The 27663-nt window shown below is 39.8% G+C and overlaps 1 protein-coding gene and 1 long non-coding RNA gene across 2 annotated transcripts in view; one reads left to right on the top strand and one right to left on the bottom strand.

Moving 5' to 3' along the window:
* Positions 1-14542: 14542 nt before the first annotated feature.
* LOC102553020 (uncharacterized) lies at positions 14543-27124 on the bottom strand. Its single transcript, XR_015629266.1, has 4 exons — positions 26725-27124; positions 20088-20306; positions 15618-18125; positions 14543-15502 (listed from the first exon to the last, which is right to left on the bottom strand). It is a non-coding gene; the product is annotated as an uncharacterized LOC102553020 (long non-coding RNA).
* Positions 26981-27663, top strand: part of Slco4c1 (solute carrier organic anion transporter family, member 4C1) — a 51641-nt gene continuing 50958 nt past the window's right edge. The window contains 1 exon segment of the mRNA NM_001002024.2: positions 26981-27349. Coding sequence (NP_001002024.2) covers positions 27007-27349 — 343 coding nt within the window. The 5' untranslated portion in view covers positions 26981-27006.

Raw genomic sequence — 27663 nt, 5'->3', positions numbered from 1 at the left:
ATTTCCACTAAAAAATCAGCTTCAATATTTTCCAAAGTTGGCCATTCATGGGCATTTGTTTGCAAAATACAAAGCTCTTTTACTTTTTTTTTTTTTGGTTCTTTTTTTTTGGAGCTGGGGACCGAACCCAGGGCCTTGTGCTTCCTAGGCAAGCGCTCTACCACTGAGCTAAATCCCCAACCCCGCTCTTTTATTTTTGATGAGCACAGTGTTTATAAAGAGGAAAATACACTGCTTATAACACATTTCATTACTATATTAAAGTTGATAAAAATTCAGTATTTTCTGAGAAGTTAATATCTATAGTAAATAAAAACAAGCATATTGTACCTGGCACATTTTTGTCTCAATTTATGCAAAATAATTTTTGAACAATGTTTATAAATAGAAACTTCAGGTAATGAACTGGAATCAGTATTAATATTAATAATAAATTAATAAGTCATTAAATGGGAACTGAGGAACTTGAGGGTGATGCAATTGACAAAAGACAGAGTCCGTAAATTATTTTCCTTTTCAACTGAAGTAGAGTTATATGGTAGGAAGTTATTCAAAACATTTACTGTATTACTTTCTTAATTTGTCTTTGTCTAAATAAGCCATGGTTAGAGGATTTACAATATTTATTTACAGTATTGTTTCCCTTAGCCCAGAGATTTAGGAGATAAAATAATCCCAAAGGCAAATGTCTGTGTCAAAGAGTAGTTCCTCTTGAACTTTGTCCCTTACCTAAAGCTAAGACATTTTGTTTACTGAGAAGCCGTGGGGAGGGCAGAAGAGGACAGGAGTGGGTTATGACTTTAAATGCGTACAGTTGAAATTGTTGGTCATTAGGCACCAGGAAAGAGGGAAGTTGAGCTTGTTTTTCTTCACGAACAGGTGCCTATGTACAACACACGCTTTAGGTTCAGATACATATTTGCTTATTGAATAATATTCCTTTCTTACTATTGTAATTCTAGCTCACTGACATGCTTCTAAGTACACATTGAAAGCCATGCCAAATAAAACAAAGTTTATAAATTATAGATGCATGCACACTTGGAGACATTTTTTGTAAAATTTATATAAAATATTTGTGAGTCTTAGGAAAGATATGTAATGCACGTTTTCACATTGTAACGAAAATCTTAGCTGCTGCATTTCTATTGTGGTGAAGAGAAACCATGACCAAGGCAACTCTTTTTTTTTTTTTTTTTGGTTATTTTATATATTGACATTTCAAATGCTATCCCCCTTCCCAGTTTCCCCTTCACAAACCCTCTATCCTCTCCCCCTTCCCCTCTGCCTCTATGAGGGTGCTCCCCTGCCCACTCCTGCCTCAGCGACCTAGTATTCCCCTACCCTGGGTCATGGAGCCTCCATAGGACCAAGGGGCTCCCCTCCCAGTAATGCCCAATAAGGAAATCCTCTGCTACACATCCAGTTGGAGCCATGGGTTGCTCCATGTGCACTTTTTGGTTGATGGTTTAGTCCCTGGGAGCTTTGGGGGTTCTGATTGGTGGACGTTGTTGTTCTTCCTATGGGATTGCAAACCAAATCAGCTCCTTCAGTTCTTCCCCTAACTCCTCCATTGAGGTCCCAGAACTCAGTCTGATGCTTGGCTGTTTGCATATGCATTTGTATTGGTCAGGCTCTGGCTGAGCCTCTCAGGTGACAGCTATAGCATGCTCCTGTCAGCAAGGGCTTCTTGGCATCAGCAATAGTGTCCGAGTTTGGTGTCTGCAGATGGGATGGATCTCTCAGTAGGGCAGTCTCTAGATGGCCTTCTCTTCAGTCTCTGCTCCACTCTTTGTCCTTGCATTTCCTTTTGACACAAGGAATTCTGGATTAATATTTTTGGTGGTTCCATCCCTCAACTAGGGGCCATGCCGATCCACTGGATATGGTTTCTACAAGTTCTATCTCCCCTTTGCTGGGTATTTCGGCTAATGTCCTCGCTGCTGGGTCCTGGAACAAGGCAACACTTATAAAGGAAAATATTTAATCAGGGCTGGCTCACACATTCAGAGGTTCTGTCTATTACCTTAACAGGGGGAAACACAGCAGCATCCAGACAGGCATGGCACTGGAGGAGCTGAGAATTCTACATCTTGTTCCAAAAGCAACCAGGAAAAGCCTAGCATCCTCAGGAAGCTAGGAGCAAGCTCTCATCCACAATGGGTGGAGCCTGAGTATCAGAGGAGACAAGACCTCCCAAGCCCATCCCCAACAGTGACACACTTCCTCCAACAAGACCACCCACCCTTAACAGAACCACTCCCTTTGGGACCAGCATCTTCAAATTACCACATAGCCTTATAAAGTATTTGCTGGAAGATTGTGATTATAATTTTATATGATAACAGGTTTTAATGCTCTCCCCCACAAGTACTAACATTGTGTACTATTCGATTATCAGTCTTCAAATCTTACTAGCAAGGCCATTTAAAAATTTTCCTTTCCTCTCCCTATTTTGGTAGATTTTTGTTTCTAATAGACTGTACTTATTAAAGAAAATATATTGCTGCTCTCTTAGGAATAAATATGGTATGCTATCACTCTACAGTGATAGCACAGTGAATTTTGATAGCACCACCAGGAGACCACACACTATAGAGCAATACTTCCCTCTCCACCATAGACACATACTGTCTCAAACACACAAAAAGGGCATCTCTCCTAGTTAAAACGAAATTGACACTGAGGTGGAATGGTAGGAAGAGTTTCTCTCTCATCACGACAATGAGTCAACTTGGAGAAGTCTTTCTGAAATATTAATCTAAAGCTATTACTCTTTACTCAGAAGCAATATTTACTTAGTAATTAGATGTGATTGGAATTACATTATACCATATTTGAAGATTGTATGGGTTTGGTTGTAGAGCACCAGGATAAGGAGACTATTATAATATATTGGATTTTTTTTTGGGTTTGGGGATCATATAAAATTACATTTATGTAACATGTAGTCTGTAAAGTGTGAAATAATACCATATTGTCAAATAATCACTCTCCTCAGGAGACTTTGTATTTATTTGTCATTTTAAAGTGGACAGATTTTCCTAATCCTCAGATTAACCAGTACTTAACAACCCTTCAATGAAGTGCACTGTTCAATCATTCAGATTAGTGAACAACTTCCATAAATCACACACCTCCATATGTTTGTTTTCTAGTGTGTTATGATTCAAAGTGTGCCAGGTACAATTATTCTTATCTTTGCAAAATAATATCATGCCTTTGGCATATAATTAGAAACTAATGGCCATTGTTTTGGTGATATCAGTATGTCCTATCCATTGACATGTGATATTTGATATTTTCATAATCACATATTAATCTGTTTTCTTATTTAATACAAAGTCCAGCCAAATTCTTTTGGTTTCTGACCTGTATGCCATGACAAGCACACACCTACAAAGTTACATGTGCACACATCTAAAAATAGGGAAATGTCTATTTGAAAAGAAAAATGAAACATCACCTGATATATTATGATTTAAAATGTAAGTGTATTTTTAATTCATTTATAAATAGAAATTTTCTCATTTGGAATTACCTCGTCTGCAAAAATATGTAGAAGTCAAATGATTTCTCAGATATAGTTGGTTTTCTGTAGAAATACAATACAAATAGAAGCCAGATAGGCTAGATATGAAGCAGGAAATAGATTAAGAAAACTTCTCATAAAAATCAAAATCTAAGAAGGACTAGAAAGACTTTAATCTCTATAACATAGCATAAAACAAAAAAAAAAAAACCCAAAAAGCACGCATACACACACACACACACACACACACACACACACACACAAAAAAAAACCCACAGGATCTGTGATGGTTTGTTCATGGTTGACCAAGGGAGTGGTACTATTTGGAGGTATAGACTTGTTGGAGTAGGTATGGCCTTGTTGGAGAAAGTGTGTCACTGTAGGTATGGCCTTTAAGACCCTCTTCCTATGTGCCCATAAGCCAGTTTTCTAGTAGCCTTCAGATGACGATGTAGAACTCTCAGCTCCTCCTCCTGCACCACTCCTGACTAGATGCTATCATGTTCTCCCCTTGATAATAATGGACTGCTCATTATTATAATATTGGAGCCTCTGAACCTTTAAGCCAGTCCCAATTAAATGTAGTCCTTATAAGAATTGCCTTATAATTCAAGGTGTGTGTTCATAACAGTAAAACCCTAACTAAGACAGAAGTTGGTACCAGGGACTGGGGTATTGATGTAATAGGCCTGAGCATGCTTTTGTATAGAAGACTAGGGATTTAGGGACTCTGGGTTTGGAAAGCCATGGAATGCTTTAAGGAGCTTAACGGATCATCCTAGTAGAAATATGGAGGAGTTAGTTGCTGAGGGTGATTAGAACTGTGGAAGTCTGGCTCTAGAGGCTTCAGAAAAGAAGAACCTTAATATGTGGCCAAGATACTATTCTTGTGATATTTTGGTGAAGAATGTGGCTGCTCTTTGCCCTTGTCCAAAGAATCTGACTCTATGGTGAAAAGATTTATATTAATCGCATTGACAAAGGAAGTCTCAAAAAAGCCCAGCAGAGACTTTGTTCCCTGGTTAAGCCTCATGAAGAGCGTTTTGAATAAGCATAGCAAGATTAGAAAAGAAAAATATAAAATGTATGGTTCTAGTAAACAAGGGGCACCAGGAAGTGAACTGGAGCTGAATCCTGTATTCAAGGAAGTGAACAGATTAGGGGAGTCGTGACTTTGTCACAACATCCCTCCCAGCTAAGCTTATTGTTTATGCATGAATAATTGAACAACAGTTATATTATATTAGGTGTTATTATTGTGTGGTTATTGATTTTACTTGGACTTTTCATCTGAAACGAACTACAATCTAGAAATGATGCATGCAGGCTTTTGTTCTGGATCTTGAGGCATAGTGCCCATGAAATGATTAGGCCCCATCAATGTGGTACACTCCTTCAATTCCAGGCAACAAAAGCAAGCAGATCTCTGAGATCAAGGCCAGCCTGGTACAGAGAAAATTCTAAGAGAAAAGTTTACGTCCAGGCTTGGTGGACCACATGTTTAATCCCAGTGTTTGGAATTAAAGGTCAATGTAAAGAGCAAATTCCAGGACAGTCACACTTAGGCAGTGAAGAAGGTGGAAAAGAGAAAGCTGGTGATGATGTAATAGAACAAAGGGGCCATGTTTCAGCTCAAGCAAGCAGCAGAATTCAGCAGTTTCAGTCATGTGGCTCTGGCTTTAGAGTTAAAAATAGAATGGACTACTGGGACAGTTGATGTTGGCTAGATGGAGCTAAGAAATGAGCAGTGATTAAGAAGAAACCAACATCACTAAGGTAAAATCTTCTGGAAATTGTTCTTTGAGAGCACAAAGAAACTGTGTTGTAGAATAGCAAGGTTGAACCTTGTGCTGCAGCTGGACTTGGTAATGTTTAACAATCAGCCAGGAGGTCATGGATTTTGAAGTGGTCATGGAGAGCAGTTGAGACCTGGCACTGTGAGAGGCCAGGGAAGGACATTGGTGAAGGTGCAGCCTCACTTGCAGTTGATGTCTTAGGACTGACGGGGTCATGCAAAGAAGTTGAGGCTTGGTACCACGAAGAGAATCTATGAGAGGCTATTAGTGAAACCTAGTTGTAGCCAAAGACCCCAGTATATTTGAGAGAGCATTACCATAGGATGATCACCAAGAACAGTAGCAGTAGGGGAGTAGAGTCAACCAGAGCCTAGAGTTCTACAGAGGGCAGAGCTGAAGATGTGATACAAGCCCTTTGGATGAGTCCAGAAGATCATATGTGGATATGATTTTGTTTGAATTTGAAATGAAAAGAACAGGAGAAATCTTAATAAATCGAATCATTTGAGTGGAAGAAACAAACAGCTTACCTGACCCTTTATTTCCCTTTCATTCTCTTACCCAGATGGTCCTTTGCTCATCAGTGCCTAAGAAGCTTGTTTTGGTTTGTTGTTTCTGTGTTTGTTTTATGGAAGGCACTGTTCTAGGCATCAAGGAAAGAGTAGCAACTAAAACAGACAAATTTTCTAGCCCCAGGCTAGTTTATACATGTCTACATTGTCTTTTGCTTCTGTCTAATTCTGTCACACATGGCATGTGTCTGCAGGGACAAGTGATAAATAAATGTTAACATGTCAATTAATGATGATTGGCACCTTGAATTAAAATGACAGCCATTTAAATGAATGAGGTGAAACCAGGGTCAGTGCTGTTACTGTAGGTGGAAGGTCCCTCAGTTTCTAAGGAAGTGCCGTGTAGTGCTCTCTAAGAGGGACAAGTTCAAATGACCTGTATCAAGAGAGCCCTGATGGACACAAGGGCTCTTGAACCTCAGCACTCCATCCACTCAGACTTTTGGGCTCCTGAGTTCTGTGGGACGAATCCTAGAGATGGTGAGTAAGAAAACCACTTAAGCACTTCTCCAGACTTGAGTCTTTACCTTAATGAAAGGCCACGGATAGGATGGTCACGATTAGCCCTGTGTTGGGCAATTTATTCTGTTGTATTTTGGCTGTTTTAGATTTCAAGACAGGGTCTCACTGTGTAACCTTGGCTCACTTGAAACTTTCTCTGTTGATCAGGCTGTCTTCAAACTCACTTGGATCTGCCTGCCTCTACTTTCCAAGAGCTGAGATTAAAGGCATAGATGCTGACTGATAGGGTTTTTTTTTTCCCCTCCTCGGTTTTTAAAATTAATTAAGCCACTTGCTAATTTTGTGGTTGGGCCTGACTATGGAGTTTAGGCTGACCCAGAATTAACTATGTGACCAACGTAGGCCTGGGATTCACTATATAATCTGGGTTGGTTTCAATGCAACTAGTCGAAGAGCCATGAAAACTTGATGGCTGGCGTTCTCAGCCCCAACAGAGACAGCTTTAACAACCCCTCCAAGGCTCAAGGAACATCCTGGAAGAAGTGGTGTAGGAATGTAAGAGGTGAGGATGGATGAGAAGCACAGTAAGAGGTACACTCTGGACGTGACAGGAGGACTCCACTAGTAAACTCACTGTAGCCATGGCTGTCTGCACAAAACCTGCATGAAACTGGGCCTATCAATGTGCAATCACACCTGAAAGAAGAACCCAAGAGGCCCTTGTCTTCCCTCGGGGACTTTGGCAATTCATGCTGTTGAGGGAGGGGTATCACTTTCTTCAATGGCATAGCCTCTCAAGTCACTTCCCTACTAAAGTCAGGCAATTTTTCCTAATTTAACTCAGAGGGCCACAATCAGGAATCTGTGAAAGGAAGAGAGATGCTGGAAAGAGGGAGGGGCTCCAGTAGGAGAGATATGGGGATGAGCATGGGGTGCTGAGCATAGGCAATGAAAATGGCTCCATGAATTATATACATGTGTAAAACTTTCAAACTGAAACACGGAAGGAAATCAGACCATCCTGCCCCAGCCTGCTTAGTGTTACTGTGTGTCCCACAGCCGCATAGTCCTTTAGACCCTGTGCTGTAACAGAACAAAATAAAGCATGGACAGGGAGGTCAGGCGGGAGCTTTTAGAGATTTTAGACTGGTACCCAAAAAGATGACTGAACAACAGCCGTGCAGTGAGGTCAGTGTTCAGATCCCAGCCTCATTAACTCTAGTGGCAGAGGTGACAGAATTATAGACTGGTGGAAAGGAATAAGAGAAATAAACAATAAATTAATGTCAGCAATCTTAGCCTTGAGCTGGGCATGACTTTCATCACAGCACTTGGGGAAACATTGAAAGGGTTCCTCTGGGCTGGAGAGATGGCTCAGTGGTTAAGAGCACAACTGCTCTTCTAGAGGCCCAGAGTTCAAATCCCAGCAACCACAGGGTGGCTCACAACCATCTGTAGGGAGATCTGATGCCCTCTCCTGGTGTGTCTGAAGGCAGCTACAGTGTACTTAAAAGATAATTCTTTAAAAATAAATAGATAAATAAAAATAAAAATAAAGTGATGCTCCTCTGTAGTTTTGAGATATGTCTGTCACCCAAATCCCTGGGGTTGGCAGAGCCCAGACCATTGCTAGGAGTTCGAGGCTATTCTATTTTATAGAGAAAGTACCAGAATATTGTTTGGTCTGCAAAGTGGAACTGTCTCAAAAAAAAAAGTGTAGTTTGGTTATATTATCTTTGAAGAACTTACTAGACATCAAATGAATGGTTGTAAATTTTTGAGTTTTATTTGTTGGTTGGTTTGATTTTAGTCATGGAAACATTCCAAGAAATTAAGTCAAAAAAAGTAAAAATGAGAACAAAGAATCAGGACAAAGAGAAGGGACAGATTTTGACTCTAAATGATAGAATTTTGAGAATTTCAGACGTTTAGAAAAGGTAAGTCAGCAGAAAAGAAAATAGCTGGAAGGGTCATCTGTGGGTGTTGCTTTCCCCATCGCACAAGCGCACCAGAGTTGCACCTGGCCAATTCCACTGCTCAGGTTTACCTACTGTAGCTCAAGGTTGATGCACATGCTGCCACACTGCCTGTACCAGTGTGAAAGCACATGGAGGCAACAGGGAACCAATGTGTTGTACGGGGCTGGACCTAGGACATATCTCTCTCCCATTATAAGTAACTCCATTATAAACTACACTTGACATATTATAATATGTCCTCCCCTCCTCACTCTAGAACCTCTGGTTTGGCAGTTTCCTCTTAGACTGTCATTGCTGGGGAATGCTTCATTAGTTACTATTAGTCCATCACTGTTTCCGTACAGCTGCTTCTAGAATAATCTTCTTGTGAAATGAATTCGACTTTGTTGTAGTATTGCTTACAATCTTAATAAGCAGTTGAATAATATATGTCTCAATCCCTAATCTGGGATAATTTTATAGTTTACTTGTATAACACTGTTTATCGTATGTAGGTTGGGGAGAGGGGTATTGCATCTGTCTTTATGTGTAGATTCAGAGGCAGGATATCAATGTCAAGTGTCTCCATCCCTTGTTCTCTATCTTATTTACTGAGGTAGATTTTCTCAGTAAACTCGGATCCCAGTGATTTGGCAACGTAAGCTGGGCCCGCAGCTTTGGAGTCTCTCTAATCACCCACTGTTAGTGCTGATTTTGTAGGTGTATGTGGTTGTGTCCGGCTTCTTTTTTTTTTTTTTTTTTTTTTTTTTTTTTGGTTCTTTTTTTCGGAGCTGGGGACCGAACCCAGGGCCTTGCGCTTCCTAGGTAAGCGCTCTACCACTGAGCTAAATCCCCAGCCCCGTGTCCGGCTTCTTATTTGTGAGTTGAAGATTCATATCCACGCCCTCATACCTGTTCAGTATACACTTTACACACTGAGCCATCTCCCTAGCCCCTGATTTACTGGTTACTTGGTGAGATTTGATATAGCAAGGTCATTACCATTTCAGAAAGTTTACTTAATCAATATGAAGAATTCTGTTTGTCATAAACAAATGAATTGACGTCAAACCCACTCAGAGAACAACAGCAACAGACCCACTACTGTTATTTAAATGCGAAAGGCCCATTTTAGGCTCCTGAGTTTGAAAACTTGGGTCCCAGCCAGTCTGTCTTGGCAGGCTGAGAAATCTTGAGAAGATGCAGCATCTTTGCAGGAGAAAATCATCCAGGGATAAGGGTGCTGTGGGTTTTATAGTCTGTCCCTACTTCTTGTTTCTTCTGCCTCCTGGCTGTGGGTACGATGTGACCAACTCCTGCCACTGTGTCACTATGCTTTCCTTGCAACTATGAACATCACGTGAACTGCAAGTCCCAAGAAACTTCTCCTCCCTCAAGTTGCTTCTTGTTAGATATTGGTAGTATCAATGAGATAAGTAGCTAATCAAACATTGGTGTGATGAACGCTAGTTCTGTTCATCTCTTCCTAATTTTTTCAATTGTCATTCTGCCAATTCTTGAACATACTAATATCTTTGTTATATCATGTCTTAAAGATTGTTCTAATTCATTCAGGTGGTTCCTGCTGAAGTTAGGACCAGTTCTGTTTCCCAGCCCTATGTTCTCAGAAACAAGACTCGGACTCAAAATATATCTACAAATACCTTGGTTAGATACCATTGTGTCCTACATTCTGCCACGTGGCTGTTTCCTGTACCCAGATACCATGTGTCCCTCTCCACATCCTCCAGGGCAAGTCTCCTGCCTGGCTCTATCCAAGAATTTGTTCTCCTCCCTGATCTCCCCTCTCCTACTTCCTTCTATGTCACAGGCTGTAGGTTTTTTAATTGCTAGCTGATACACCCATACAACATACAAGATATTCTTTCCACAGGTTCCTTCAAAGCAATAATATAAAAATAAGTTCATCCCAAAGACTTATGACTACAGTATATTTTAAAACTTCGTTACTGCAAATTTTCACACACTGTGATGAATATTTTTTGACTTAAAACTAATAGCAACCAATATAATATCCAGATGTTTACACATATGTAAAAATCAGCATTATATCTTATACAAACAATCTTTTATAAAGTAAAATTGGTAACAAATAAGAATTAAAAATGGCTGTTCTTATAGTCTAAAGCAAATTTAGACTATTTTATACACTATAATAACAATTTCCAAATAAATGCATAATTTTCTTTGGTATAAATTGTATTCTATTTCTTTCTCAAAATAAATTATAATAGCCTATAACATAGAGGTCTGTTTCCCATGCATATATTTTAAAAGAGTATATTAATATGAATATACACTGAGAACTATGTCATAGAATTTCTACTAATTATAAGCTACTAACTTAGGATTATGATTTGCATAAAAATTAATTTGGGAGATTTATGAAATGGGGAGCTGAGATATAGCACAAAAGCCAGGTAAACCTGTTCACAAGGGCTGTTTATTCTAAGATGTGACAAAAAGTGAGAAGCTCAATGCATGAAAGAAAATCTGAATCTGACCAAGCATGGTAGAAGTTCATGGAAATCTATCATGGAAAACTATCCAAGGCTTGGGGACATGTTCCTTCCCAGATCACCATGGATCACCCTAGCTAAGAAAACTGAGAATCTCAGGAGAGCTTTGGCAGTATAGGTAAAAACTTATTGGAAAACAAAACAAAATAAAACAAAACAAAACATGGAACTCTCTATGCCCATATGCACTTCTCCCTAGCAGTGAGCATTATAGCCCAATAAACTGTGATAATGGTTGGGGCATCAACAAATGGCTTACTCCTCCAGAAAATGAAGAGAAATCTAGATGATTTTTGAGGGCTAGACTGTTCAAATGAGGTGCTCACTGAGGTCCAGTTATATGGAGAAAAACCTAGTTCATTCTCAAAAACATGCTTGACAGAACCTGAAATACCGTTAAGCCAGAGACTTGGGAATGAACTGATATATAGGAAAGGAACACAGCTCCTCTGAACACAGGAACATGCTTGGCATAAGACAGAACTTGTGTACGGCTTCCTGTTCTCATAAACTTTCCTACCTTCCGTTTTCTATAATCTGATATCTTCTCTGATCTCATGGTCTTCTCTCTCAGGACCCTGCTACTGAAGAGTGGCCTGCTGGTCTATTACAGATAATGATAGAGCCCATAAGACGAGAGAAAATCAAAATAAGCACTAAGGAGGTAAAGTTGGGACCTTCTTAATACTCTGCTTTTCCCTGGTTATCTGGAAGATTGTAGTAATATATAGAGGTCATTAGAGTTCTACTAAACAACCACTCTAGTCTTAACATGAGGCCTCATCAATAAAAAAGTGAAATATAGCATAGACATGAATTTACTGAACTTCAAATATAATGTGAAATCATTTACAAATCTATCCATGAAGTACTCCTTCTAAGGGAGTACTTTCAAAGATCTACTTATGTCAAGGTCAGGACATCTTTTAAAAACTCCATATCCCTTTCCTTCACCAACAGTGAGGACAGTAGCTCTCAACATCATTTTCCCCTGATGGAAAATCGCATATTAAATCTAAATCATAGTAGAAAAATACTGGAGATGTGGTCAACACACAAGCAGCTCCTTGAAACTTTATGAGGTAGTTTAATATGATATTTAGCAAATAAAATAGAAAAAGAATCATAAATAAGGAACTGAAGTAGGGCAAAATAACTATCAGTGAAAGACAGAAACTACATATTTGAGAGAGAGAGAGAGAGAGAGAGAGAGAGAGAGAGAGAGAGAGAGAGAGAACTAAGTACATTCCTGAAGTTGCAAAGCAGTATAACTATCAGGGGAAATTAAATGAACAGTAAGTATATCTGGGTTAACAGAAGACGATGCCAATGAACATAAAAGAGGTTAACATATTATTAAATCTTAAGAGCGCAAACATGAAATAACAAGCAGTAACCAAGACAAGCACTAACTGGGTGAAAATAGGAGACTCAGTAGTTCCATACCATCCCCACCAGTCTTCCGTCACACACCCATGATACCCTGAGAACTATGATACTATAAGAAGATTCCTCATGAGAGGTCACTGCAAAGTTTGAAATTCTTTAGTGCAGAAAAGCAATTATTCCAAGTAATTTAAACAAGAGCTGCAGTAAGACAAAAGCAAAATGAAAATTTGATGGCCAATTCAAGAATTTTTAAATTAGTCACTAACTTATTCCAATACCTCTGAAGAGGTAAACTCAGCTTAGTGTCAGTCTCCACATAAACATTTGTAAATGGTGGCCATTTACGTTTGACTGATCAGTAAATCCAAATAGGTTATTGTGTGAGGTGCCTGAAAACATTTGATCCAAGAGAGATCATAACCAGATGCCCATTTTCTGCTAAAGAGGCTTAGGCTACACATCATTGTCAAATGAGAAGATCAGAGAACGAGTACTGCAACTGAAGCACTGAAAACCGAAAGGTGAGGGTTCTTTGTCCCTCACAAGCAGGAAGTATTGCATGGATGGGTTTGGCTTGATACAAGGGTATGGATTCATTCCATCCTTCTCTTCTACCATCTTCAATATTGTGACCAGTTTGTCCTAGCCACAAAGTAGACACCAGATGCCTGCCATCTTCATACTTGACAGGAAAATAGGATTGGACTGGGGGGAAGGGGAGGGGGAGAAGTGGCAAACATAAAAGGCCACATGTCAAATTCCCCACTAAGTGACAGTGTAGAGAGCTGTTCCTTGGACATTACTTCAGAACTTGTATGAAGGTTCTAGCAGGGGATACAGCTCCTTGTATGTCCTTGACTGACTGTCCTTACTGTCTGTATTAGTCAGTGTTCTCTAGAGTCACAGAACTCATGGACTGTCTCTATGTATCCAGGGAATTTGTTGTGATGACTTACAGTCTGCCATCCAATTAACCCAACAGTGGTCAGCTGTGCATGGGAAGTCCAAGAATCCAGTAGTTGCTCAGTCCCATGAGGGTAGTTACTTCAGCTGGTCTTCTGTAAGTAGGTTCTTACGAATGTGCTGGCAACTAAATGCAAGCTGTCAAAGAATTTTCCTTCTTCCAATGTCATTACGGTAGGTCTCCAGCAGAGGGTGTGGCCCAGATTAAAGGTGTGTGCCACCAGGGCTGGATCTGAGACTTGCTTTGCCCCGGGCTGACCTTGAACTCAGATCTCCTAGCCTCAGTCTCCTGGGATTAAAGGCGTGTACTACTTTGCCTGGGCCTAAGCTTTTCATGGCCATTATGCCTCAAGATCTTCACGCCAAGATTCAGGTCAGAAACATGTGTCTTCCAGCCTCAAGATCTGGATCTCAGTGAGCCCTCCAATTCTGGATTGTAGTTCATTCCAGATATAATCAAGTTGACAACCAGGAATAGACATTACATTGTCCTTCTCTATTTGGGGACTGCTATCATCTTCCCCAGCCTCCCAGCTTTGGGGGTGGATGCACTTGGAGCTGAGAGGGAGCAAAGGGACAACTCTCTAGCCAGCCAGACCTACAGCTGATAATCAATGGGATGACTGACGTCACAAGCAGATCACCCTCCCATCCTCTTAGGGCATTCATAATCAAACAATACTGGACAGGTAATATTCTATTGTGCATACTGATATTGTGAGCTATTATGGAAAGCTAAAAGTTACTGATTCATAAACTCAAATGAGAAGGGGTAAGCAACCAGCAGTGTTTACCATAATTATATTTTTTTTTCTGAAACATGGTCACATAAAAGGGTCGTGAGGTTATGTGAATTTTATTGAAAAGAAAAAAAAACTTGTTTATTTTTGTGGTGAGGAGAAGGAAAGTTTTTTGCTAATAAATCACTGAACAATTAAAGGTCATATCAGGGCTTACCTTTTCTGTGTCGAAAGAGTATATTAGCCACATAAATTCAATCTCTTAAGAAAAAATTTTCAAAAGAATAAATCCTTTTGATAAAATCACCTTGTGTTTATTTTTATTAATGTATTCGACACTATTGCCTCACCACATCTTTCTTCCTCTTGTCCTGTTTCAACACACAGCTCTTACTTATGACATACTTCTTCAGTTCTACCAAGTGTAGCAAGTTCTGTCTTCATGTCTGAAAAATATTATGATCCTGAGGAGGTTGAGTATTTTATCCCTTTGTCTATTCTTTTTGCCAAGTACATATAAGTCATGTTTTCTACATGGTAACCTGTAAAAGTTAAAAAAAAATCATACTGAATACTTTTCAGTATTTTTTCTGCCAAGTTTAATCAACAGTATCATTTTATTTGGTCCAACCATAACAAAATTATTCTATTTTCTGTAACCATTTTCCCTAATAGCTTTTTACTTCTAAATGCATTAGTAGTAGCAAGGAAAAAATTTCCCAACAAAAACAATTACAGGAAAACATAATAAAACCCAGCATATATTATTATAGAAACTAACACTAAAAATGCCTCTGGTAATATATTGCTGAGATAATTTTTCTCCTTCCTTATCTCTAAAACAAAAAGGGAAATGCACTGTATTACAAGTATCATCTCATGAACTAACAAGAAGCTTGTGATTCTTGCAATATTTAAAATATGGAATTTTATAGCAAAGTCATTGCACAACATAATAAATATTATTAGCAAGTATATAGACACATAAATGTTTTACTGAGGCAGGCAGGAAAATTAGGATTCCTGTCTGGATTTCTGGAACCTGTGAGTATGTTATATTATATGGCAAAGGAGAATTAAGATAAGAGATGAAATTAGGAATCTAATTACTTGATCCTTAAGCTAGCAAGAATAGTCGGGTTATCAATTTTGGATACAATCTCAAGAGTTCTGTGTAATAGAGGGAAGCAGAAGAGACAAAGGTTGAACGATGTAAAAGAATGACTCTATTAAACACTCTTGTGCTGAAGACAGAGGGAGCCACAATCATGGTTACCAGAATACCGACAGTAGCCTTTGGATTCCCATCTTGGATTTTAGACCTGCAATTATTCTGTGGTCATGCATTAAGTGGCCTATAAGAAACTAATATAAACATGTTAACCCCCAAGAACTTGAAGGTCATACTTTTGCATCTTTAATACCAGCACTTAGCTGGCTGAAGCAGGCTCTCTGCCAGCTTTTATCTACAAAGTGAGAATCAGTTAACAAAGGCTGTAGGTTCAATGCCAGCCTTATCTACACAGTGATAATTAGGTTAACAAAGACTCCTGAGGCCTGACTTTAAAAGAAATCAAAACAAACTAAATACCCACATCTCTAAAAGCAACTTGGGACAGAAAGGAGGCTGGGCAGGTAAAGGTTCTTGCTGTCAAGCCTCAGGACCTGAGTTCCACCCATGAGCTCACAGAGAAGGAGAAAACCAAGCCTCCCAAAATTGTCCTCTGTCTTCCACAGCTTGCACACACAGGCACACAGACACAGACACACAGACACACAGACACACACACACACACACACACACACACACACACACTAAAATAAAATTTTAACCCCCTCCCAATGTAGCTGTAGAATTACCACATAGTACTCCTCCACTATTGTGTATCCTATTCTTCCCCGCCCACATTTTGTAGTTCTTCTAAAGCTCTGAATTCTGATCACTGTAAGGATGTGTCACCATTCAGATTTTATTTCCTTGCTCCAGTGTCTATAATAGTTTGGATGGCACCATTTCAGGATGGTGGGCTTCTCTTTTAACCTGAGCTCCTAAATGACTATGCAGTGAAGTAAATATTCTTTATGCCATCCACCGGAATGTAGCACAGCGGGATTATGGTTTTAATCTAAATTTTAGTAACATGTCAAAGTTTAAAGAGAAAGTTGCTATCGTTCTGTGGCATCCACATATCCCAAAGTATAGCTTAGAATAGATATCACTAGCAAGTCCCAAATTCCTCTGGCCCCTTTATGAGACTTCCTTGTTGACATTCTCCCTTGAACACCTTTGGCATACAGATTCACAATTCTAACTGGTGTTCCCTCATTGACGCCTGAAGTGAAACCATGTATTTCTTTTAGGAATCATATTTTTCACCAGACCAGCCATTTTCAACCAGCAGCAGGTGAAGATTCAAACATGTAAATGCAAAGTCTGGGCCATTTTTAACAACAGATAACCCCACTTCCTCCTGGAAGTGCCCAGAACAGCAAACACTGTCCCATTCCCTGGCATCCAGCTAATCTCAAAGACTTCTGACATTCTCATCATCTTAAACAAACAATTCTTTGACTTTTAGAAGTTACCTGCCAAAGAACAGAGAGTTGAGGTTTTATCTGGGCCTAGAGAATCTAAGAGGTAAATAGTCGCTCTTTGACCAATGAATTTTTTATTTCTAATTTTCATTTATTATTAATATGCAGGGTCTGGAGAGGAATATGTGAAGTCAGAGGACACTTTGAGGGGTGAGTTCTCTCCTATTTTTGTGTGGGTTCCAGGGATTGAAGTCAGGTAGCCAGACTTGCCCAACAATGCCTTCCTTGTTGAGATAGCCCACTGGCCACTGGCCAGTGAATTGTATTACTGTCGTGTGAATTGTTACACAAATAAACCAAAGATGACTATCCCCATCCCAAGTTATTTCCTTTTCTCCTTTCTTTTATTTCCCCCTCTTACTCTTTCCTTTCTTCTCCCCTCCCAAAACAGGGTATCATATAACTGTGGCTGTCCTAGGCATAGAACAGCAGCTTACAACCTGTGGGTTGTACCCCCCTCAACCCTTTCACAGGGTTCACCCAAGACCATTGGAAAACATATACTTACATTATGACTCAAAACAGTAGCAAAATTACAGTTATGAAGTAGCAATGGAAACAATTTTGTCATTGGGGGTAATCACCACATGAGGACTTGTATTAAAGGGTGGCTTCATTAGGAATGTTGAAAACCACTGGCCTACAATGAGCTGTGTGGTGGTGGGAGTCAGATCTAGGACTCAGTGCAGATTAGACAAGTACATTTTACCATTTTTTCTGCATCTCCAGTCCTAAGTTCTTTCTTTCCACAAGCCTACAACTTGTGAGCTCAAGAGCCTACTCATGCTGATATGAAAAGTTTACATATCCAATTGTTTGTAACACTGCCTCAATAAAAATATTTTTGGCCATTTACAGGTTTTGCAATTTTTTCTTCCAGGAAAAAAATGTACCCAGTAGATGCTAGCTATTGATGAAATAAATGCTACAGCTATAAGGGCCCTTCAGTGTTGCTATCTTTTGCATCTATCTGGTTTAACTGCTGGCTGTGGTGCTGCAGGACATCATATGATATGTAGCATCCTTCTATGACCCTCTCCACTTTGTATGCTGTGCTTTCCTTCCTTCTTGGGTATCACCCCATCCTTACTCATTCCATCAAGAACTGTAGCCATCGATAATGCCATGTGTGAAGGAATTCTATTACAACAAACTGTTAAGATGCTGTCCACACAAAACCCGTTCCATATCTTTTCCATTGATCAGTTCTGAAATCTCTTGAGCCCACCTCAGAATCTAATAAACATTGTCTGTTTTTGCTAATTAAGCTATTCAGCTTAATGAGTTTATGAGCTTATGAGTTTATAAATTCACTGCCAAGTAACTGAGAAAAAAATTCTAGTTAAATGAAATAACTTCCTATTATCAGTTGGGACTCTAGTGTTCCCATCAGCAACATCATTTTAAGGCTTGGTATTAAAAGAGTCTGTTGCTCTTGCAGAGGACTGAAATCCAGTTCCAGTTCCACATGTGTGTTTATAGCCAGCCACCTTTAGAAGGTTCAGCTTCAGAAGATCCATTCTACTCTTCTGGTCTTTTGCAGGAATCCAAATATATGTGAAAATATGCAAACATATTCTAAAATAAAAATAAAATAGATCTTTAAAAAACACAGATTTGATTTGTTTGATTGGATTAAATTTAAGGAGTACATTTTCCTTCCCTTTATTTGTCAGTTACTTTCAAAGCTTTGTAAAAGATTATCTTAATTCAGAGCAATTCCATGAGCAGACATACAACCACCATTGAGAACACATTATCATGCAATGAATGGCCAAGACTCCAGGCTCTGCCTCTATTACCACGATTTATATTTCAGTTTTTTTTTTCATTTCATCATATAACCTCAGACAACATATTTAACATGACAAAGTGGTTTTTCTCATTTAAAAAAGAAAATAGAAATAATTGTTCACAACAATGTGTCATTATTTTGAAGACTTTGGAGTCATTTGAAAGAGGAACCTGTGTAGGGGAGGAAGGCCATCTTTAGAGGTCACAATCGTAGCAGGATACACATCTGTTATCACTGAGGAACTGTCCTACCCTATCTTTCTAGATCTGAAAAGCTAAGAGCCTGGGGCAGAGTCAATCTTACTTTTTTCAAGTTGTTTCTGTCATATAGTCTGGTTAAAATGGCAAGAAAAAAGGAACAGACAGAACACATCTTAGGTAAATTTAATAATTCCTTATGATGAGTTAGGTTATGCAGGTATGACAAGAACCCCGCCTACCTTACATCTAACCCTTCTCAACAAAGCAGATCATCAGCATCTCTAAAATTATTTCTACGATGTTCCTCCACTATTATTATTAATTTTTAACTTGTAATAAATATATATGTTTTTAATCAATAGTCTGAAAGCATGTGACATCTTTTTCCTCATCAACATTTTTTAAAGATTTATTTATTATATATGAGTACACTGCTGCTGTTTTCAGACACACCAGAAGAGAGCATCAGCTCCCATTACAGATGGTTGTGAGCCACCATGTGGTTGCTAGGATTTGAACTCAGGACCTCTGGGAGAACAGACAGTGCTCATAAGTGCTGAGCCATCTCTCCATCATCAACATTTTACCCAATGATTTCAGTACCTTAATTATTTTCAATATTACTGAATGCCACTTTCCCATAAGAACTTTGCTTATCTGTTGTTTGTTTATGCGGGTAAAAATCAAGGGCTATTATTTCATTAAACAAATTATTATTTTTAAAATCTATATTGATCCCTAAACTTTTTCATGTTTCAAAGGAATAATTTTGCTATACCGATACGGGGGTAACTTCAACCTAAGTGCAAATTTTTGTCCCGTTTTGTTTTGCTTTGCATTAATTTGTGCTTTCTTGTGATTTATTTGTTAGACAGAGTCTGAGTATAAAGTCCTAGGAGGCCCGAAACTCATTATGTAGACCAGATTGGTTTCACACTCACAGAGAGCTACCTACCTCTGCCATCCCAGTGCTGGGATTAAAGGCCTGCATCTCCATGCCTGCTGTGTGCAAGGTTTTATATGTTACTCTGTGACTTCAGGTGCCTCACAGATTTAAAATAAAGAAATCCTGAAGCACCCTGCAGTAGCATCACCAGGGTAACTCAATACAGAAAAATGCATAGGACAAAAAGCATAAACATTTACAGGAACACAGTACAGCATATGCCTACTGCAGTGCACCCTAAGGGGGATAAAGTGGAGAGAAAATTTATCTTTCTCCTCATTAAAAAACGTTGACAAACAATAAAATTTTCAGAACCCCTGTTACTCAAAGGTCAATCTACCCTATCCTCTGAACACTAAGACACTGCATCTCAAATAGAAATATACCTGTTGTAGTATAGTTCTAACAGAGAAAAGCTTCCTAGACAGACAGCAGCAGTGCACTCTTAGTCCCTATCACTGAGACAGGAACCCTTCTAAGTTGTCATCATTGATAAGTGTGTTTCTGATACAATTTAGGTTTTTTTCTCCTTAGTATTTAGTATTCTGCATTATTAGTGACTGCCTTGAATGCATGGATTTAAAACAATACTTTCTGACCTTTCTTTAACCAGATGAAAATGGAGCCCGGCTTTTGGGTGCCTGCAGATGTGATGTGCAACTTCCAGAAAGTGTCCTTCTCCATTTTAGTCTGAGACAGGCTGACTCCAGGACAGGCTTCAAATTGGCAGTTCAGGAGACTAGGCCAGAATCTCTGTTCCCAAGAACTGGGCAAGTTAGTTCCTGAAAAACCCCAGGTCTCAGAAGCTGCTCCACCACCTGGTCAGAGACAAAGACATTGAATGGGGTCAGCAGCAGTTTCCAGACTTCTCCAGCAACAGTTTCCAGACTTTTCCAGCAACAGTTTCCAGACTGCCCCAACAATGGTTCCAGAATGTCCCTAGAGATGGAGCCAACAGATTTAAGAGAAAGGTCTCCTACCTTCTTCCCAGAACTCCCCAAATGTGCTTTAGATTGGACCTGTGAACTCACATGGGTGCCTCCATCCTGTTAGATGGTAGACCCCAACATGCTCGACTTCTGCACAATAAAACACTCTTTGCTTTTACATATGATTTGAGTTCAGGGTATCCTTCTGTAAATCAGGTACCCTTACACTTCTTGTTTGAATAAAATTAGAGACAGCAAGAACTTCAGGTGTTATTTTTGAAGAATTAACCTGGCATACAGGAACTATAAAATAATAGGATACAGTGTATGTGCTGTTGATATCCTGGATCCCAAATCAACATAGGTTGGTAAGTCAAAGCAGCTTACTAATACTTGTTTGAGCTATTGTTCTCTTTTATTTTCATTTCTGTAACTAAACTTATTGCAGCTCCTTAACAGGCCATACCTTTGGTTTCCTAGACCCAGTGTTACAAAGCAGACATTATTTTGGCTTATGGAAATACTGAATTGAAGTTTATTCTCTATATAAGTCTCCAATTCAGCTTAGCTTATGAATTCCTTTACAGTTGTGCATATGTGGCTCTCAAGGTTTTCACAGTTAAATTTCTACTTAGATAGTATTCTACCAAGAGGCTGTTTTTTCATCATCACTACTTGAGCAATTGCCGGGCTTACCTAGGTTGATTATCCTTTAAATTATCTTCTGCACATACTGTTTGCACATTATTTCCACCTCTACATATTATTTTCAATTACTGTTTCTTTCTGTGTGGTACGAATGCATGAATAAGTGGAGCCCTTTCATGTGCCTCACACTCTGCTCATGCCATTAACTGATTTTACTGTAACACCGTTGTTTTATGGTATAGATGTTACTGGTTGCATTATACAAAAGAGAAAACCAGAAGAAACAGAATGACATGGCCCAAGTGTACAAAGTCAAAAAATGGCAAGTAAATAATTTTAGCTATAGTACCTATTACTTTACAACCTTTTGAAATGCACAGCTTTATGTCTGCCTGGTCACTGACAACCCTTAGACAAATTTAAAAGAAAGTTTGATTAAGGATTTTTTTGTACACATAAAGCTCACCTTTTGCTTGTTTGTTTTTAACCTCTTTTTTTCCCCAAGTGCAATTACACAGGAATGAAGGTTGTGCTTCCCTTGAACTATCAGGCTGTTGAAACAATGATCTTTGATGAAGAGGAATTTTTCTGTCCATCTCTTGCTGCAGGGAGCGGGAGGCAGCTTAAAGTCTAATGCCAGTCAGAGAAGGGGCTAGAACCTCCAGGGAAAGGAATGTGCATAGTCCTGCCTACTTGTCAAACTACGTTTATGAAAATAGGTACTTAAGACAAGTGATACTTTTATGAGAATGAAGCAATAGGAAAACACTAGCTTTATACGACCATGTGTGTTCAATATTTCCTCTCCCAAGGTATCCAAAAGGGTATTGTGATCTTGATTTTTCTGGGAAAAGATGACATTTCTAAGTCTACTGCAAAGAATACGAGAATTGTAACGAATAAGTCTATTTCTCTTTCAACATCCAGATAATAGATTCCAAAACACTGTAGTATTGGTGAAATTTTCCTTCGCACTGAACCCACAGTAATTTTCTATTCTTGATATACTTGTGCCAATTCCAAGAACCCTAGAAGAACCTCAGTGCATTCTTTTGCATGCGTATCTTTTTGTCTGAAGCAGAAGCCCTTATTATGTTCTGCCTATTCCTGTGGAGTCTTAGCTGTGGAAGATGAAGTCCAACCTAACTCATATCTGATGTCTTTCTCATGCCCTCACCCCTGAGGTGCTGGCTCAGAGAAGGAAAACAGAAAACTGGATGGGTATATTACACAGAGGTCACTTAACTCTTATCATCAAGCTGCTGAGTTTTGGACTGGGACTCTGAAAAACAAGTCCCGCAACCCCTGTCAGGTATTTCCACAGGATAGTTTTGTTAACACTTGAACTTTAAAACTCGATGTACTTTTGGAGTCCCACCCTTTTATGATGCATCTCTGACCATTTCTTCTTTGTATCTCTACAATTTAAACAGCAACCTTTTAAACCTGTTGCTAAAGAGTGTGGCATCTACATTCTCTTTCCTATTATCTATCTATCCATCTATCTATCTATCCATCCATCCATCCATCCATCCATCCATCCATCTATCTATCTATCTATCTATCTATCTATCTATCTATCTATCTATCTATCTATCTATTATAACAATGTATTTATCATCTAAGTACCTACATGTTTATGTCATCAGTTATCTATCATCTATCTCATCTCTGTGTCTTTTCTCTCTCTCTCTCTCTCTCTCTCTCTCTCTCTCTCTCTCTCTCTCTGTGTGTGTGTGTGTGTGTGTGTATCTGTCTCAATTCCTCTGACCCTAAGCAGACTCTGAAAAACTTTCCTTTCAAATCATTATTCAAAGAACAACCTCCTCTCCAAACTTAGTCTTTGAACATGTCCAACTGGCCTAGATTACTATTTGGTTTGATATAAATATATATAGTAGGAATTCACACATATATATATAATATATACATTTGATGTATAGAAATTCAGAAAAATAGGTTCTGAGATATCTACATTGAATAAAAATGTTTCACAGATTTATTAAAAACAAGCAGAAAAATCCTCAGATTGCTTTATGATACCACTTAATGTTACCGTTACCATTGTATTGCCTTTAGTATAGAATGCATTGTTTTGTTCAGTCAAATTCATGTAATGAGTTTATCTATATCATTCTTCTCCTCTCTCTCATCGATGGAGTCATCTTCAATATTCTTCATCGCTCTGAATGGTAGAGATTAAGGGTACACCTTCATCAAATTCAAGTCAAAAGCCCATTGCTGGAAGCTCAAAGACCCTGGGCTAGAGTCTGCTATTGTTAAAGTCTGCTGCACTGCTAAACAGACAAGCTGTCAAACTGCCTTTTAAATACGTTTACACCAACAGTTCTGATCTGTTCTCAAACTCCAGTCAGAGCTTTTTGCAGTGGGCAGCAGTCGTTGGATGCAATAGCCGATCAGACTGGAGAACAAGGGATCGGGATGTTTAGTCCTCATGGAACACCTGTAGCAATTCTTCCCCACAACTATGCATCATGGATCAGGAAATATCACAGACAGAAATGAGAGCTCCATGGGATCAAGTCAGGCAAGATCCCAGGGCCATGTCTGAGTAGCACTTGGGGTTTGTTAACTGCTGGTAGTGGTAAACCATGCCCTTTTGAGGATGCAGTCACAAGTAGGTGTACCATGATCCAGTGAGTAATATTAATAGACTTAGTGGGCTACAGAAAACAATAAAAGACAGACTTGGAGAAGGATACTATGCCTATGCTGGAAGGGAAAGGAGGAGTACATTTGGTCATATTTCATTCTCTATGTATTTGAAATTTTCAAAACTAAAAAATTATTTATGTATGAGAGTAAAATATAATCACATCATTTTCCCCTTACCTTTCCTTCCTCCCAACACTCCCATGTAACCCTCCTCACTGTCTTTCAAATTCAAGCCCTCTTTTTCTTTAACTGTTTACACACAGAGACACTTCAACAAGAAAACATTTTAAAAGTTATAGTTATATGGTTTTAATATAAATATATCTTTGTGAAATTACAGTATTAAATCTATACAACCTCTGCACCTCAGACTCAGGGAAGGCAAATGAAGAGTAGTTGGAGAGATTTTTAAGAACCAAAAGATCAGGGAGTTTGTTACAAGACTCTGTCTCCTAGTAATGTCTGAAGCTAGCCCTATAAAATCTCACAAACAATACTGTCTAAACAGGAGCTGAATACGGGCAACAACAGACATACCAAAGTAGATGGGGGAACACCCACAAGGCCTCAAATCTACACAAAGAACTACAGGCAACTAAGGAATGCTGAGAGCAGGAGAATGTCTTCTACAGAGAGAGCACACCAAATGCCTATTCAGCACCAAATGGTAAGCCCTGAAAACAAGAAAACATTTTAAAAATCACAGTTGCATTTTTTATAACACAAATATATCTGTGTATAATTATAATAGTAAAACAATACTGATAAGCACTGATCTTTTTCTCACTGTTCTCAATCATACATTGTGTAAAATACATATATGGAAGAGACGAATAAAGGACACTATTGAGCCCTTAGGGTGTTTCTTCACTTGTATTCAGTTAGGTTAAGATTCCATGGATCTGGGAGAGTAGCTTAGGTCTATAATCCCAGAAACTCTGAGGACTGAAGCAGAATGATGCCAAGTTTGAGGTCAACTTGGGAAATGTGGAGAGATCCTGTACAAAAATAAAAATTTAAGTCTGTGCATGTAGCTCATGGGTAGATGCTGGCCTAAAATTCACAGTCTTGGGTTTAATACCTAGTGTTATACACACAGACATGGACATACATACATACATACATACACACACACATACATACATACATACATACATACATACATACATACATACAGGCAAAACACTTATATAATGTCTTGGTTACTCTTCATTTACTGTGAGGAAGACATCATGACTGAAGAGAAAAAGCATTTTTCACCTCTGTTGAACATGCCAGTCTCCTTCCCTCTGTCTTTGCAACACAAAGAATACAAAGTCAAAGGAAAATGATGTTAGCAAGAGTTTTAGTAGCATCCACACGAAACAACCCTTTTGCTAATCTTCGACCTAAAGTCCAGCACTAACATTGTGCAAATGAAGACTCCTTAGATATACATTACATGTGTAGATTACCTGTGTCCCATTGCTGCTACTCTACTTGTTTATTCAAATTAACAACGTAAGTAGCCACCTCTCAACAAATTCAGCCTTCATACTTCACAGAAGTCATGATGATACTTATTTATACTGATATCTTCTTTAAACCCAATTCTTTTGGAAGAGGGCTAGGAGAACTACATACCGTAGCTAATTCCCCCACAATCTGATTTATTCGGAACTTCCTGTGTTCGAAACCTCATAGCAGAGAAGCACGAAGTTTTTGTTCTTAAGGCAGCTCTCAATGTAGTTCTAGGTGTCCTTGAACTCACTCTGTAGACCTACGTATGCCCTTGAACCCAAAAGAGATCCGCCTGCCTCGGTATCTCAAGCACTAGGATTAAGGGCATGTGTCAACACACTGGCTAAGTATTTGTTTTGATCTTTGAGAATGATTATGTAATCTAACATTACATGTAGGCTGAGGTAATTAAAAGACAGATAATGAGAGAGTGAGAAAACTGAGTTCCAGTTCCTTACAAATATTAGGCCTACCAGTTCCCTACAAGTATTGCCAGTGTGCTGTCTTGGGAGGGTTTTTGGTTCTCCTTGGGGCACGGATTCTTCAACGCGTGAAACGGCCATTACACTCATTTAAAGACCAATAACTGTGAGCACAGCAGCCCTTGTCTCTGCTCTGCCAGGCCCAGTGGCAATCCAGGAGGCTAGTTTTTGACTCTTCAAAGTCATGGAGCTTACATCTCAATCACTCAACCCACTAAGTACAGAATGTATAATCAAAAAAAAAAAATTTCACGAGAGAATTTATCGTAGTCTCATGTGGGACTGTGTGTGTGCTTTCTTAGGGATTGCTTCCTATTGGGGTGTGAGCAGCACAGTGTTTGGGATATTTGAGAGCTTCTCTGGGACTCCCAACAATCTTTAGCATAAATACTAAATAAGGAAATAAGTACTTTCTGATGATCAGTAACATAGTAAATACATAGATTGGAATTAGTATCAACCCTGCACTTGTATCAATGTCTTCCAAGCAGTTTTCTTTTGTTTCATAAATACACATTATTTACACAATGATCATCATTTTTCACCCTAGGCTTGCAATAATGCTGCCAGAGAATGCCGTGGATGTGTTTTTAAAGTTTTGTCACTCCTTCAGTTTGGAGAAACTCAAACCAAAAGGCCACTATGTTGCCTTGTGAATGTAGGTAGTGAGGAAAGATGTATTTCTAGGAAGGTTGGCAGTGAAAGTACTATTGTTCATGGAATTCAAAGTAATATACCTGATTCTTGGAGCACAGGATTCTTGCTTCAAATTAGCAGCAAAGGAGAAAACAGCAGCAGGTTTTCCTGAAAGGTCTCCTGATGCAACTGTGTTTGCAGCTTTCATACACCTACCCAGGGGGAAAGCTGGCCCACAGACTCCCACAGTCTCTGTCACTTCCCGGTCCCTGGGCTCAGGAAAAACAAAAAAACAAAAACGCTACGCAGAGATCCCCCGAAAGTGCCGCCCTCGCATCCGAGATAGTGTCTCTCTGTTCTCTCACCTGACCGAGGTCGGGTCTCACGCCCACGCAGAGCACTCCGGTCCTCCTTTGTGGCAACTGGTGTGGCGCAGAGCAGCGCTCACACCTCCAGGTGCCTAGGACCCAGAGCTCCAGGAGCGTCCCGGTAGCTGCGGTGGCCGCGAAGTGCCAGATGGGGAGGGCGGGGAGGCGGAGACTAGTCCAGCCCTAGGGCGCTGTCACCTGCCCAGGGGCGGAGCCAGGAAAGAAACCAGCCTTTCGCCGATCACCCACACACAGGAGTCTAGAGAACCTTTCTTGACCATGCAGGGTTCCAAGGGAGTCGAGAACCCGGCATTCGTCCCTTCCAGCCCAGACACCCCACGCCGTGCGTCTGCGTCGCCTTCCCAGGTGGAGGTCTCTGCTGTGGCCTCCAGGAATCAGAATGGGGGTTCGCAACCTCGGGAATCTGAAGATCCCCAGAAGTCAACTGAGCCATCTCCTCCTTCTTCGACTCTCCCAGCTTCTGATGAGCCGCCGGGGTCACAGCTAAGCGAGCTTGAGGAGGGACCTTGCGGGTGGAGGAACTTCCACCCCCAGTGTCTTCAGCGCTGCAACAACCCCAAAGGTTTTCTGCTTCACTACTGTCTCTTAGCCCTAACGCAAGGTAAAGTCCAGCGCCAGCTTCTGGGGGCGTTGGCTGAGCTGGTGGTTGGGTGGGGTCGAGCTTGGGGAGAGGAAGAAGCAGGTGCAGGGGAACCCCACCGACTAGGTAACCCCCACCCCCACTTCCCTAAACCTGGGTTTGGAACTTGAAGGCGTTCTTGCCTGCGGGTGTCCACCACATTCCCTGCGGTCCATATTTTAGCCCACCCCCAACCCCCATAGCATTTTTACAGATTTTGTGTTCTGCCTCAGTTTAGCAGAGTGGATTCCTCTAGGGAAGATTATGAGAATTCCTCCTTTGGGAAAACGATAAGT

The sequence above is a fragment of the Rattus norvegicus genome, chromosome 9 (assembly GCF_021556685.1).
Source record: "Rattus norvegicus strain SHRSP/BbbUtx chromosome 9, alternate assembly SHRSP_T2T, whole genome shotgun sequence".
Taxonomy (NCBI): Eukaryota; Metazoa; Chordata; class Mammalia; order Rodentia; family Muridae; genus Rattus; species Rattus norvegicus.
Note: the sequence above shows the minus strand (reverse complement) of the source record. Positions and strands in the feature narration are given on the sequence as shown.